Source organism: Heloderma suspectum, chromosome 1 (assembly GCF_057233095.1).
Source record: "Heloderma suspectum isolate Gila_16-S chromosome 1, 16-S_ref, whole genome shotgun sequence".
NCBI classification, from domain to species: Eukaryota; Metazoa; Chordata; class Lepidosauria; order Squamata; family Helodermatidae; genus Heloderma; species Heloderma suspectum.
The window spans coordinates 6,253,921-6,267,923 of NC_139458.1; the positions used below are offsets into that span (position 1 = coordinate 6,253,921).

General features: G+C 43.5%; 1 protein-coding gene across 2 annotated transcripts in view; it reads right to left on the bottom strand.

Annotated features, from left to right (window-relative positions):
- Nucleotides 1-4,115: 4,115 nt before the first annotated feature.
- Nucleotides 4,116-14,003, bottom strand: part of SOS2 (SOS Ras/Rho guanine nucleotide exchange factor 2) — a 70,000-nt gene continuing 60,112 nt past the window's right edge. For both annotated transcript variants that reach the window (XM_084834123.1, XM_084834112.1), the window contains 6 exons: nt 13,226-13,398; nt 11,325-11,441; nt 10,207-10,468; nt 7,879-7,923; nt 6,492-6,601; nt 4,116-5,983 (listed from right to left, as the gene is read on the bottom strand). In XM_084834123.1, coding sequence (XP_084690249.1) covers nt 5,483-5,983; nt 6,492-6,601; nt 7,879-7,923; nt 10,207-10,468; nt 11,325-11,441; nt 13,226-13,398 — 1,208 coding nt within the window. In that variant the 3' untranslated portion in view covers nt 4,116-5,482. The remainder of the gene's footprint in view (nt 5,984-6,491; nt 6,602-7,878; nt 7,924-10,206; nt 10,469-11,324; nt 11,442-13,225; nt 13,399-14,003) is intronic.

Below are 14,003 nucleotides of genomic sequence, written 5' to 3' on the forward strand. Positions count from 1 at the left end.
CAGAGGGTTCTTATTCAGATCCATTCCAACTATTTCTAATCTAGAGAAAGAACCAGGTGGTCAAGGGGCCAACTCATGAAGCTGATCATATGCTCGATTTGATCTTCTGTTCCAATCAGGAGAATGATCTGTGGGTGGAGGTTCTATCTGTCTCCACATTGTCATGGACAAATCACTGTCTGGTCAGGGCTGGTATCATGGCTACTTCCCGTCTCCACAGGGGCAGAGGACCAGTTAAGATGGCCCACCCCCAAAGGCTGATGGATCCATAGCAATTCCAAAGTGCCTCGGGGGGTTTCTTGGCTAGTGCCGCTGCAGAGTCCCCCGTCTCTGTGTGGAATGAAGATTTGACCAGGGTTATTGACACGGTCGTTCCTAGATGTCCTCTCGTACCTGCTTTCAAACAGGCTCCATGGTTTAGAGAACAACTGGGGGAGCTGAAGCGGCAAGGACATTGAGTGCTGATGATGGAAAACTCAACTTGAATCCGATAAGACATGTCATAGGGATCATTTGAAGACCTATGAGATGGCGATACGTGCAGCGAAGAGCTTTCTACTTTGCACATATCGTGTCCGCAATTTCGTGCCCAGCTGAGCTGTTCAGTGTGATTAGGGAGCTGAGTCAGCCCCCCCCCCCCCACACACACACACACTGAATCCAACCTTAGAGCCTTCGGTAGCTCACCATAACGCCTTTAATGAGTTTTTCACGGATAAAATTTCTCAGGTACAAGCCGACTTCTGTCATGGGGACAGAAATCAACAGCAGGGTGCCCAGCAACTCTGCTTGCACTATTAAACTGGATCATTTTCAGCTTGTGACTCCTGATCATGTGGACAAGCTGCTTGGTTTGGTTAAAAAGACAAGCTGTCCTCTCGATCCCTGCCCGTCCTGGCTTGTAGTCCAGGGAGGGGAGATGGTAAAGCAATTTTTGCTGATTATTATTAATGCCTCCCTAAGGGAAGGTAATTTTCCATCATGTCTAAAAGAAGCAATTGTTAGACCGCTTCTGAAGAAGCCTTCCCTTGATCCCCTAGACCTCAATAATTATAGGCCAGTAAGTAATCTATTTTTGGGCAAGGTAATTGAGAAGGCGGTGTCCATCCAACTCGAAGCAGTCTTGGATGAAACTGATTATCTGGACCCATTTCAAACCGGCTTCAGAGCGGGATACGGAGTTGAGACTGCCATGGTCACCTTGGTGGATGACCTTCACCTGGGAATTGATAGGGGGAATGCATCCCTGTAGATTCTTTTGGATCTCTCGGCAGCATTTGATACCATCCATCATGGTATCCTTCTGGATCGCCTGAGGGAGTTGGGGGTTGGGGCAGTGCTCTGCCACTCCTCTCTCTCAGGACAGTTCCAGATGGTGTTCCTCGGGGATAGTTGTTCCTCCAAAAAGGAACTATTATGTGGAGTCCCTCAGGGCTCCATTCTATCCCTGATACTGTTCAATATCTACATGAAACCGCTGGGAGAGATCATCAGGAAGTTTGGGGCTGAGTGTTATCAGTATGCTGGAGCGCTGGGCAGAAAGCAACAGAATGACATTTAATAGGGAGAAATGCCAAGTTCTGCACCTAGGAAAAAGAAACCAAATGCACAGTTACAAGATGGGGGATACGTGGCTCAACAATACTACAAGCAAGAAGGATCTTGCAATTGTTGTCGATCACAAGCTGAATATGAGCCAACAATGTGATGTGGCTGCAAAAAAGGCAAATGCTATTTTGGGGTGCATTCATAGAAACATAGCTTCCAAATCCTGGGAAGTACTAGTTCCCCTCTACTCAGCACTGGTTAGGCCTCATCTAGAGTACTGTGTCCAGTTCTGGGCAACACACTTTAAGAAGGATGCAAACTGGAGAGGGTTCAGAGGAGGGCAACAAAGATGATCAGGGGACTGGAAACAAAGCCCTATGAAGAGAGACTGAAAGAACTGGGCATGTTTAGCCTTGAGAAGAGAAGACTGAGGGGAGATATGATAGCACTCTTCAAGTACTTGAAAGGTTGTCACAAAGGCCAGGATCTCTTTTTGATCATCCCAGAGTGCAGGACACGGAATAATGGGCTCGTTACAGGAAGCCAGATTCCACTGAACATCAGGAGAAACTTCCTGTTAGAGCAATACGACAATGGAACCAATGACTGAGGGAGGCGGTGGGCTCTCCCACACTGGAGGCCTTCAAGATGAGGCTGGACAGCCATCTGTCAGGGATGCTTTGACTTGGATTCCTGCATTGAGCAGGGGGTTGGACTCGATGGCCTTGTAGGCCCCTTCCAGCCCTATTATTCTATGATTCTATGACACCCAAATCTATTTCTCCTTAACACTTTTATCCAAGGAAAGTATGACTCCTCTGAAGGACTGACTGAAGTCCTGGCTGGATGAGGGAGAACAAGCTGAAGTTGAATCCAGGCAAGACAGAGGTGCTCATCGTGAAAGGTCCCAATTCAGGTATTGAGGTATGTCAGCCAGTTCTGGATGGGGTTGCACTCCTCCTGCAGGACCAAGTTCATTGCTAGGGGGTGCTTCTTGGCCCAACCCTACTCCTGACACCTCAGGTGGAGGCAACGGTGAGAAGTGCCTGTTATCAGCCTTGGCTGATACGCCAGCTACGCCCAGTCCTGGAACATGTGGACCTGGTAACAGTGGTGCATGCGCTGGTAACCTCTAGTCTTCATTTCTGCAATGCACTGTATTTGGGGCTGCCTGTATATTTAGTTCGGAAACTTCAACTGGTACAAAATATAGCAGCCAGGTTGGTCCCTGGGACATCCCATGGAGACCATATTACACCAGTTTTAAAATCTTTACACTGGCTGCCAATTTGTTTCCGAGCAAATTATAAAGTGCTGGTTCTTACCTTTAAAGCCTTACGTGGTCTAGGTCCAAGGTACCTTAGGGAGCGCCTTCTCCCCTATGTCCCAGTCGCCACCTAAGGTCCTCTGAGGGCTCTCTGCTGCATCTGCCTAATGCGAAACTGGCAGCCACACGCAAGAGGACCTTTTCCTTTGCCGCCCCTCAGTTGTGGAACTACCTGCTGGTTGAAATGTGCCTGCTGACCTTGTTGAAGGTTTTTAAGTAGGCATTGAAGACTCTATTATTTTGTCAGGCCTTCCATTTTTAAACTTCCTATTCGTTCTGCTGACTTTTGTATACTATTTTAAGCAGTGTTGTTTTAAGTTGTGTTTTATTCTTGTATTTTTTTAAAAAAAATGTTTTTAGTTCAAAGTTGTTACAGTTATATGTTGTTGTATATGTTGTCCATACGTTTTTATGTAAATGTTTTTTAAACTTTGTATATTTTAATGTTTTAACTGTTGTAAACCACCCAGAGAGCTTCGGCTATGGGGCGGTATAGAAAAATAATAAATAAATGGCAAGCTCCTTAGGAACAGCGACTCGTCTATGTGCCCTATATAACTGTACAGGCCCCACATACACCAATGAGGCAGTATACATTTGTCTGCAGCGGCAACTTAGAGCTGTTTCGTAAGCATCTTAGGAGTAGTTCCCTCTGCCCTTCTCACGGGATCTGGAGTGCTACCAATACAATACCAAGTAATAATTAGTCCCTTTAAAAGATACAAGCTTTAGTAAAATCTTTGTTCTCTAGTCCTCCCATGATCAGCTTTGTAAATTCATATGCAAGTATAAACTAAATATTTTGGCTGGTCTAGTATATGAATGAAGTACTTTCCCCCTCTTCCTTATTTACGCACACATCAGAACTATTCCCCCAAATTCATGGGGTGGCGACGGCCGACAGGAAGCTCTGGAGTGGGCTGTCCATGAAGTCACGAAGAGTCGGAAGTGACTGAACGAATAAACAACAAAACTTTTTTTAAAGCTGCTTTCAAAACCAGCCCAAGGAAAATGTTAAACGGGGCTGCTGTTACATGGAGTAAGGCAGCCCACATCAAGCAAGGGATTTGGTACAATCCTCTGGCAGTAAATGGTCTATAATGGAAAAACAATCTGTAGTTTCTGCTTCTGGCTCCAAAATGTCTTGAACATCTCTGGTCCAAATGAGCAGGGAAGGTTCAGCTTGCCGTCCCTAACCTGACAATATTTGCAAGGAAAATATAACTTGATCAGACCCTCTTAAAAATTAAGACCAGGTTGATTTATTAATCTGGTTAAGAACTCTGATACAAAGTACAGTAAAAGGCCACAGACCAGTCAAGAAAAGGCTTCTGGATTCTACAGTACTTGAACCAGACCCATTTCACATGCCAGCTTCAACTAAAGAATGTGGAGTTCTGCTGGACAAAGGAAGGTCTCACTTGTTTTTTTAAGCTTCAAAAAGTCCAAATAAAGCTCTCCAGCGTCTGCTGGTTTAAACACCACATTTCCAAAAGGGACCCCTTAATGAAACGGAAGTGAGAAACTAAATGGAATTTGTTTTGAGTCCGGAAGGCAAAACTTTGTTCCTGGTATGTAGGAAAGTACTTACAACTGCATACAGTGCACAGGAGTAACAGACTGCAGAATAGGCCTCAAGTCACAGAAATGTATACAGGTTATTAATCTGTAAATATACACTATAAACAACTGTACATAATATGGCATAATAGCTTTGTTCGCCGAAACAGCAAGCAACGTTTTAGCTTAAGACGCTCCGCTTGCCCAAACAAAAAAAGGCACAACTGAACCTGACACATGCTAAATACTCTTCAAATAACTGGGTGAGGCAGCACCCGCTTGGCTTACATAACCAGAGCACTTCTAGTATACTCTGTTTTTCTTCAGTCACTTGTCCCTTCTCGTCTTCAGCAGCAAAATCAATGGAAATTAAGACACGGTATCGACTAACGTTTGAGAACAGCAGTAATGGTCATTCACAAACCTCTCTCTCTTTTTCGGAAAGGCAAGTAGCCGCAGAGGTTTAAAAAAATCAGAAACCTGAATTACAAGTTCATCCTTGGGTGGGAATTCCACCAGCCATAGGCACAATCCACTGGGAAGCGGAAATCAATTCATTTCACAATGGGGCTTGCTTGGGGGAACTTCCCTGCGGATTGCACCTTTCAAAAATACATTTGTAGAAAAGGCCGCTCGTGCTCCAGTTTGAAAGTAAAAATCCCACCAGCAACCATTTTTGGCTCAGTGCAATGAACTGATGTCAGTTTAAAATTAGCGTAGTGTGTCATTTACAGTGCAAAAACTGGTATTCTTCGTACTGGCAAAAGTGTCGGCACTGAGGAGGAGGAGGAGGAGGAGGAGGAGAAGGCAGTGCTACTGATCCCCTGAGGAGAATGCTGTTGCAGTGGCTATGAAGGCTGCGAGTGGAGGGTTGGGGAGTTGTTTTTGCTGTTCCAATGCATGAGAACGAGTTGATCAGCAGCACTCTGAGTACAAGCGTTACTTGTCTCAAATGTACTCAAATACACTGTCTTGTTGGAATAAATTAAAAAGAAAATGGGAACTTTACAGCTACTATTCCAGTGTCAATGACTACTGTGGTGAAGGTCATTGAGGAGTTTCCGCATTCTCTAGCAAAGTGTGTCTGTGCAAAGGGGGGTGGGAGAATTCTCTTTTGTAAGTCTTTGGTGGCAGTTTTGGTAGCTGAGGGCTGGAATTCTGACGTGGTGGGACCGGAGGAGCTGTGAGGTTGTTGGAATTTGGGCTGAGCACACACAAGCGACGCAATATTCGAGGCGATGGAGTGCTTGGAGGAGTGTTAGGAGAGCTTGGGCATGTGCTGGCTTCTCGGAGCCGGTCGGGATCTCTGTGAAAGCGTCCCACAGGTGGTGGCTGGAGATTAAATGAACAGTTCACAAAGTGCTCTGGAGGGCGAAGAGGTACTGGAGGAGGTGTGTCAGGAAGGGGGTCTCTTGGAGGCGGTGGTGGAGGGCTTTGCAGAGGCTGATCAAACAGGCCGGTGTAAGCTGGGACTCGGGGCTGTATCTTTGGAGGAGGTGGCAGCCTGGGGGGAATTGCAGGAGGATCGTCATCAGATTTGGAACCACCCTGAAACACAGAGAAAAGAAATAATTCAGAATGTCTCCCAGAGTAACATGAAAGAAAGAAAAAATATTGAGAGCCTGCATCAGTCTTTCCATCTCTCTCATTTATGATTTTTCTCTACAAATTTGCTTTTTCAAACAGAAAGCTGATATTCTCAGGGCACCCATCTTCATGCCTCACTTCTGTCAATTTTGAACTTGAATCACAGTCCCTGAGACATGGAAATCTACACCACCTATTCTAACCTGGTGGTGTTAAAAGTTCCAGCAAAAGGAAAGGAACACAGCCTTGGAGAGGCATATCTTAACATCCCCCAAAAGCCCAGCTCCTTTTTAGGAGGCTGTTGTAGCCCAAGAGAGGCTGGCACGTGGCCTGATTAAAAACAAAAGAAAGATGAACATATTAAGGTGAAGCAGAAAAAAGTAAACCTCATGTAGCCTTGAAACCCCTGCTCTATCCACAATCTACAAGTACACTTTCCTAGGAAGACTGGCTCAAGCAGAAGGTATACCTTTGAATTAGAAGAATCCTGATCAAACTTCTTGCGAGGAGGGAGAGGAGGAGGAACCAGAGGCTCTTCACTTAATTTATGCAAACTCCCACATGAACTGAAGAATGATTCTGAAGAATGGAAGAGAGAGGAGTAAGAAAGAGAGCATTTGTCTAACTACTGTTGCTCTTCATCACTGAGGTCTCGCTTCTTGACTGCATTTGCCCTTGCAACAATTCGGAAGCCAGTCGGTATTGTTTCAGCATTTCTAATAAGGGAGTACAGTATATCTGGGAATTTGGCCAGCTTTTTAAAACAACCAACACACACAAAAATCTCTTTTGCCAATGGCTGAAGTCCATAGGTATGTTTTAAAATATTCTGATATAGGGTCTTTCTCATGACCAGACCCATGACAGTTTGAGTTTATTTTATTTATTGCATTTCTATACTGCCTAATAGCTGAAGCTCTTGGGAGCTTTAACAGCACAATCCTATACATGTCTCCTTAGAAATAAGTTCCACTGAGATCAATGGGACTTACTTCCAAGTAACGGGGCACAGGATTACAGCCTTAATTTGAGATGCACACTGGACAATTTTGTCTTCTTTTTTCTTTCTTTCCAGCATTGCTCCTTACTGCTTTACTCTGTCTTGGCCCAGCCTTGCCCTCACAAAAAGCAAAGTAGCAAACAAAAATGAAATGCTGATAGGTCAAAGCAAGGTCTGATAGTTGCTGAGCTGGAAAAATCCAATGTAAATGTTTAAAAATCCAATTTTGGAGATTTTTTTTAAGCATCAATTTTTATCCTCCCTGCTATATTGTCTATCTTAATTAACTCCTTGCTCCACCACCACATAAGCATAGAACAAAACAATCCTCTCTAAGCCTGTCTTTGCACATGTGAATTTAATCAGAGAAATTGAAAGCCCAGAACTTTCAAGAAGCAAAAACTGTTAGCAAGGCTGAACAGAGCCATTTTCACGAGATGAGAAACTGAACTAAATTACCATGTTTGGTAGAGAGCTTCCTTTTCATGAGACTGTAAGTATAGGTTTAGCATGTTTATGATGACATTTCATTGTAACTATGTTTTTTTAAGTTGGAGAGAAAGTTAGTATTTTATTTCTGGTGTTGTTTTTTAAAAAAATTAAAATAAGAAATATTTATGGTGATAAAAAACAATTTACATTAAAAAAAAAAGTTTTAAAAACCATGGATTTTTATTCACCCTGTTCTCGAAGGAGAAGGCTGTCCACCACAGAAGGCCTACCTACAGTTGCGTCCTTTGATGGGAATGTAACGATGTCTCCCTATATACTGGCAGCACCTCTTTATCTCAATGCTTGTACATCCTTATTATGCAGAGAGCTTGTGGAATTCTGCAGAGGCAGCTAAGATACTTACTTGACTGTGGCAAAAGGACATGAGCAAAGATGCTGTTGTTGCTACCTGTAAAGAAAAGGCAGAAAGGAGGTCATCTCCATGGCCCACAAGACCATTGTATCTACCAGAGTATCCATTAGCTCTGAAAATACAGCTAAGGGATACAGAAAATACAGGGTGAGTTTGTACGTCACGCTAAGCCACCCTGAGAAAAAGCCATGGTGGGTGGGTGGCATGTCCCTTACTCCTGAGAGACGATCACCCGCTTGGTGGCTTCCTGTAACTTCTTTCTCTCTCAGTCCTCCAGGCCATTTCTGGCACATATCCAAGGGGCCTTTGCAGCAGAAATCACTGTTTCCTCGTTCCCTACATCAGCATCTGTTCTGCAATTGGTCTGGTGGGGTCGCCAGCTGATGAGGGAAACTTCCCCCCAGCCTGCATCAGATCACAAAAAGGAACTAATTTTCTGAAGCCTTATGAATGTGAGAATGCATTCACAAGCTTTAAGAAAAATAATTTAGGGTTCTTGCACAAGAGCGAAAGACTGCCTCTCTGCTATTTAGCCAAACATACCGTATCTCCCTTGGCAATGTCCTCCACTTCAGTGCTTCCCTTACACTGAAGTGATAACATCCACCCCTAAAGCTCTCCTGCAGTTGCCAGCCACTTTCAACTCCCTCCTCCATTGTGCTTGTCGCTTCCCTCCACTGGTCTCCGTTGCTAGCTGTCAGATGTACACAAAGGTTATATCAGATCACAAAAAGGAAATAATTTCCTGAGCCTTTATGAATGAGGCAATGAATTTGCAAACTTTTTTTTCAGGAACTTGTGCTCTTGCACAAGAGCGAAAGAGTGCCTGTCCACTATTTAGCCAAGCATACCCGTATCCCCCTCTTGTCACTGTCTTTGTCAATTTTGTCCTCCATTTCCACTCTTCTCTTTCTAGCTAATACCCTGTTTTTTAAAGGCTTCTTCAAGCGTCAGTGTAACACCTGCCCCTAAAGCTCTTTCTCTCCTACAGCCACCAGCAGCCTTTGGCTTTCTCTCACCCTTCGTGCTTGTCATTTTTCTCTCCACTGCTGGCTGTCAGATGTACATAAGGGTTAGACCACACTGAGTAGGATCACAAAAAATACTCAAATTTCAAGGCAGAGCAGTACAACAAAAGGGAACATTCATGTTAGAGTACAACACAGGAGAAAATTACGCAAAATTCATAGCAGAGCAGGAGAACGGAGGGGGGAGATTATGCAAAATTCATGGCAATGATAATGCTCCTGCCACTTGTTTTCATTTGCACTCCTGCACAACAACTCGCAAACACACTGACACTCTCTGGTGTCGTTTCTTCAAGATTCCCACAAGAAAGATTAGCCATAGTGGGCTGTGGTGATCATACGAACCAGATCAGAAGGGATACACCTTCCTGCCACCTGAACTCTACACAACATCATGGGTACTTTGGACTCTTAATAGCCCATTTGCTCCAGCAGAATCTATTGCCTTAAAAATGCTTTCAAGTTCTTTTCCAATAGGTCTTGTAGGCTGAATATGCACACACATCTGCTGATAAACTGATTTGTTCCTTAATTCATGGACAGGTCTTTTGGGTGTATTCTATGTTCCAAATTATCTAAATTATAAGATCAGAATTATGGAAATCGAATTCTGAATAAAGACAGATGTACATAAATTTAGCAGTGAGCCTCCTGCTGTAGAAGCACACCTACCACAACTGCAACACACACACACACACACACACACACACACACACCCTTTTGTCCACGATTGGGCTCTGAGGGAAACTTTTTCCCCCCATTTAAGAGGAAGCGGCACTTGCACACTACTGATTGATCAGTTCTTGTGCCAATTATAAAGCATCTCCCCCTCTTCTCAGAGAAATGTAGAGTGCTGATTTGCTGTCCCTTGTGTCAGTCAGGAAGCCATCACCAGCCCCGTACCTAATTTCAAAGTGCAAAAAAGGATGAAAAAAAACCTTAAAGTGTTAAACAACATTTAATCATCAGGATTTGGGTGTGTGAGGGAACAGAAGCAAGAGAAGAGAGGTTTTAAAAAGCTTCTTAGAGACATGATGAATATGAGGAAGCAAGCAATTCCAAAAATAAGCCAGAAAAAAATGACCCAGGCAAGCAAGCAGAAAGGCAATGTTCAAAATACATCAAGCCATCCACCATATTTCATAAAAGAATAAGAACCCTACCCCTTGCCCCAACCTCCACAACAGACTTCCCATTTTGTAGTGGAGCAGCTAACCCACAGGTACCAGGAATACACTCAGCTCCATTCATCAGTGCAGCTTATTAAGTAAAAGCTACTCAGAACACGCACCATAAGAGCTGTTGAGATCAATGTCTAGGAATACGCTGAGTTCTGAAGATGCAGACACCGGTGGAGTGGATGGTACGCTTGGTGAGGTTGGTGCTGACACCACAGACTCCTGTTCAGCTTCAGTAATTCTACTAAAACTAATCTTATAGGGCTCCTTTTCAAGAGGTGTTGGGTGGCCCCTCAGTGTTCCAGATGTGGAGCCGTGCCTGCCTGCATTGGGCCTTATTCCAGGAGATTTCAGAGAGTAGGTTGTTTTCCTGGGCTAGAGAGAGAGAAAAGAAATTTCACAGTCCTTTTTCCCCTCCTCTTGTTAGTTTCCTTGGACTATTTTGCCTTGTGCACAGGAAACAAATCAGTACAGAAAATGTTTAATCATGCTAAATCATTATGAAAAGTGCCTTTCATTTTCAAGCAATATTGTGTTTAATAATAAAATGCTAATTTACAAACAAGTCAATGGTATCTGCCTTCAAACAGCATTTGATTATAGGCCTTTGAAATAGTCTTTGGCATGGCAGCAAGCAGAAATTTCCATTTTGCTTTGAAATGGAACTTGCCTTTGTAAAACAAAACAAAAAACCCTTCTGAACCTTAGATTATTTCAAGCATAAATGTGTAGAACACATTTTGCAATTAAACAGATTTTCTCCCCCACCCCAGTGATCCATGGCTCTACACACTAAAGTAGTATGTAACACTGTGAAGCTATTTTGTGTTGCTGTTATTTGAGAGTATAAACGTTTGGTGTACTCTAATGTTCAAGTTATCCCTGCATTTTTTAAGAAACCCATCATCCAATCCTCTTCTATTTTCTTTTCCTTCACTGTGTTCATCCATTGCCTCCACCCTTTCCTGGATTTCTTCCCGTTGCTAGAAAGAGAGCTCCAGTGGTACTGCAGTTGTCCTTTGCGTCTTTATAAGAACAAGGAAGCACCTAAACTATGTCACAATGCACTTGCCAGCCTGAGAAAGAATGAGGAGCTAATGCCACCTCTCAATTCAGACAAGCAGCTAACTGTATCTTTCCTTGGAAGGAAATTCACACATACACACCATTTTTAGTGCAAATCAAATACATGCACTTTCAAGCAGAATATTATATTCTGGAAGAGACTTACATATCTAGAAGGCTGCTTGCAATTTCGAGGCTCAATCTCCTGTGACTTGTTGAACAAATGGTCTGTGAACTCTTTTTCTGGAGAGCTTCCCATGGGGCTCAAATTTTCAAAGAACCTCTGAAAAGACAAAAACAATTTTTAAGCCAACTTCATAACAGAGGCCCCCTTTGCCAATGTGGATGTGTCAATGAACAGAGATATCTTTGAGAAGTTCAGAAAGTCCCAATAAATAGAGGCATGTGCAAACCATCCGAGATGTAAAGAAACCCAGTTTTATAAAGACTGTTTTGTCTGTTTGCATTGTATCATATTTAAGTGGCTCAGACATCCTTAGCAACATGGGCATTATGTATGATTTCTTTAGTGGTGGGGCGAGGCAGGGAATGGATATAGGCAAGAACAGAAATGCTCCTCTTCTCTATTTCTGGCACTTCCTCCCTGTATTCAAAGTCTCAGTAGTCCATCCTATGAAGGCTGCACAAAAGGCTCACTTTCCTTTCAAGCCTCTGAGCTTAATATAAAGCTCTATGCTCAGTTGCGAGCAAGATCTTGCCAGGCACCATGACGAATGAACCCAGGGTAGGCTCCCTTCTCCCCTTTCAAGAGCCAAAACTACACAGCACGAAACAACTTGGCCGACACCAATTAAAAAGAAGAAGGATGTGGCTGCAAAAAAGGCAAATGCTATTTTGGGCTGCATTAACAGAAGCATTGCTTCCAAATCCCGGGAAGTACTAGTTCCCCTCTACTCAGCACTGGTTAGGCCTCATCTGGAGTACTGTGTCCAGTTCTGGGCAACACACTTTAAGAAGGATGCAGACAAACTGGAGAGGGTTCAGAGGAGGGCAACAAAGATGATCAGGGGACTGGAAACAAAGCCCTCTGGAAACAAAGCCCTATGAAGACAGACTGAAAGAACTGGGCATGTTTAGCCTTAAGAAGAGAAGGCTGAGAGGAGATATGATAGCACTCTTCAAGTACTTGAAAGGTTGTCACAGAGAAGAAGGCCAGGATCTCTTCTTGATCATCCCAGAGTGCAGGACACGGAATCATGGGCTCAAGTTACAGGAAGCCAGATTCCGGCTGAACATCAGGAAAAACGTCCTGACTGTATGAGCAATACGACAATGGAACATATTACCTGGGGAGGTGGTGGGCTCTCCCACACTGGAGGCCTTCAAGACGAGGCTGGACAGCCATTTGTCAGGGATGCCCTGACTTGGATTCCTGCATTGAGCAGGGGGCTGGACTTGATGGCCTTGTAGGCCCCTTCCAACCCTACTATTCTATGATTCTATGAAGACTTCACCCCTCCCAACTCCAGAGCTTTGAAGATGCCCACAAAGTAGCTGGAGAACAGGGAGCAAGGAGTAGAAGGGGAAAGAACACAGGCAAGTGGAGTAAGTTATGGGCGACAAAACACACAAGAATTGAGAACTGATTTAAATCATAAGACTTGCTCAAAGTGTCTGATATTTTCTCAGTGAAAATCAAAAGAACAAAGGTAAAAGGGCATCAATGTGACTTGTAAAGGACACAAATTTATGAGGTGTCGCAGAGGACTGGGGTGCTAGTTCAGGAGTTCAGGTTGGTATGAGAAGATGAAGAACACCTAGTTTAGTTGATTGCTGCTCCTGACTGGCTTTCCTGTCACTTCAGAAAACATCAGTTTTAGGACACAAATGGCCTCTTCAGCTTAATGAGTAGAGCTCAGAGTGGAGCAGCTCCAGGTCAATCTCACTAATGGATACTTTCACCATGTACAGCGTGGAACATGGATGCTTTTTGAAGGATGCACTGATAGGTTTCACATTTGCTATTGCTGTTGTAGCCTCAGCAGAACACCAAAGCGTTATTTCGCTTTCACAGGCAAACAAAGGAGACTGATACTCTCCAATTACCCGTATGTCTGGTTCGACCCGTAAACAGTAAGGCTGGTTTTGATACTGCTGGATTTCTCCTGTGATTTCAGCCACTTTCCTCCTTTTACTGAAGTTGATTAGTCCTTTCCCTTGTCTTTTAAGGAAGTCAGGATTCCCTTCTTCCGTCTTCAGAATATTTGTTAAGTATATTCCTAAATGGAGGGAGCGGACAAGGATTGAATTATTTATTACTATTTATTAAAAAATTGCCTACATTCATGTCATTTGACTAACACTACAAGGATAGAAAGGAAAGTCCTTTCCTTCAGAAATATCAGTCTTTGATTGACAACTGTGCAAAAGGTATCACTTTATCTTTTGTATAGCAGAATGGCTGAGAGATGGAGCTTTGACAATTCAAATCTCACCACTGCATGAACTCACTAGGTATTTTTAGGCAAGCCATTCTCTTTCAGCCCTTGTGCCACCCCCTTCCCAATTATAATACTGAACTACTTTACATCATTTCATTCAATATTACAACAAAATAATATCAGTAAAGTGCTTTGAACATGGAAGTGTCAAGGCTCATTAAGTTATGTGCAGACCTTTCCTCTTAGGCTACCAAGCGAGAATGAAGAGAAAGAAAATAATGTAAAAAGATGCAATGCCATGCACACCTTTACACAGAAGCAAACATACTTAGGATCAGACGTTACCTCTAAGAAATGGCTTGGGAAAGAAATACCTAATGGAGTACTTCCCCTGGTATGAACCTACCGTATGCTATGATAGTCATCTGAGGCCTTCCTCCAGC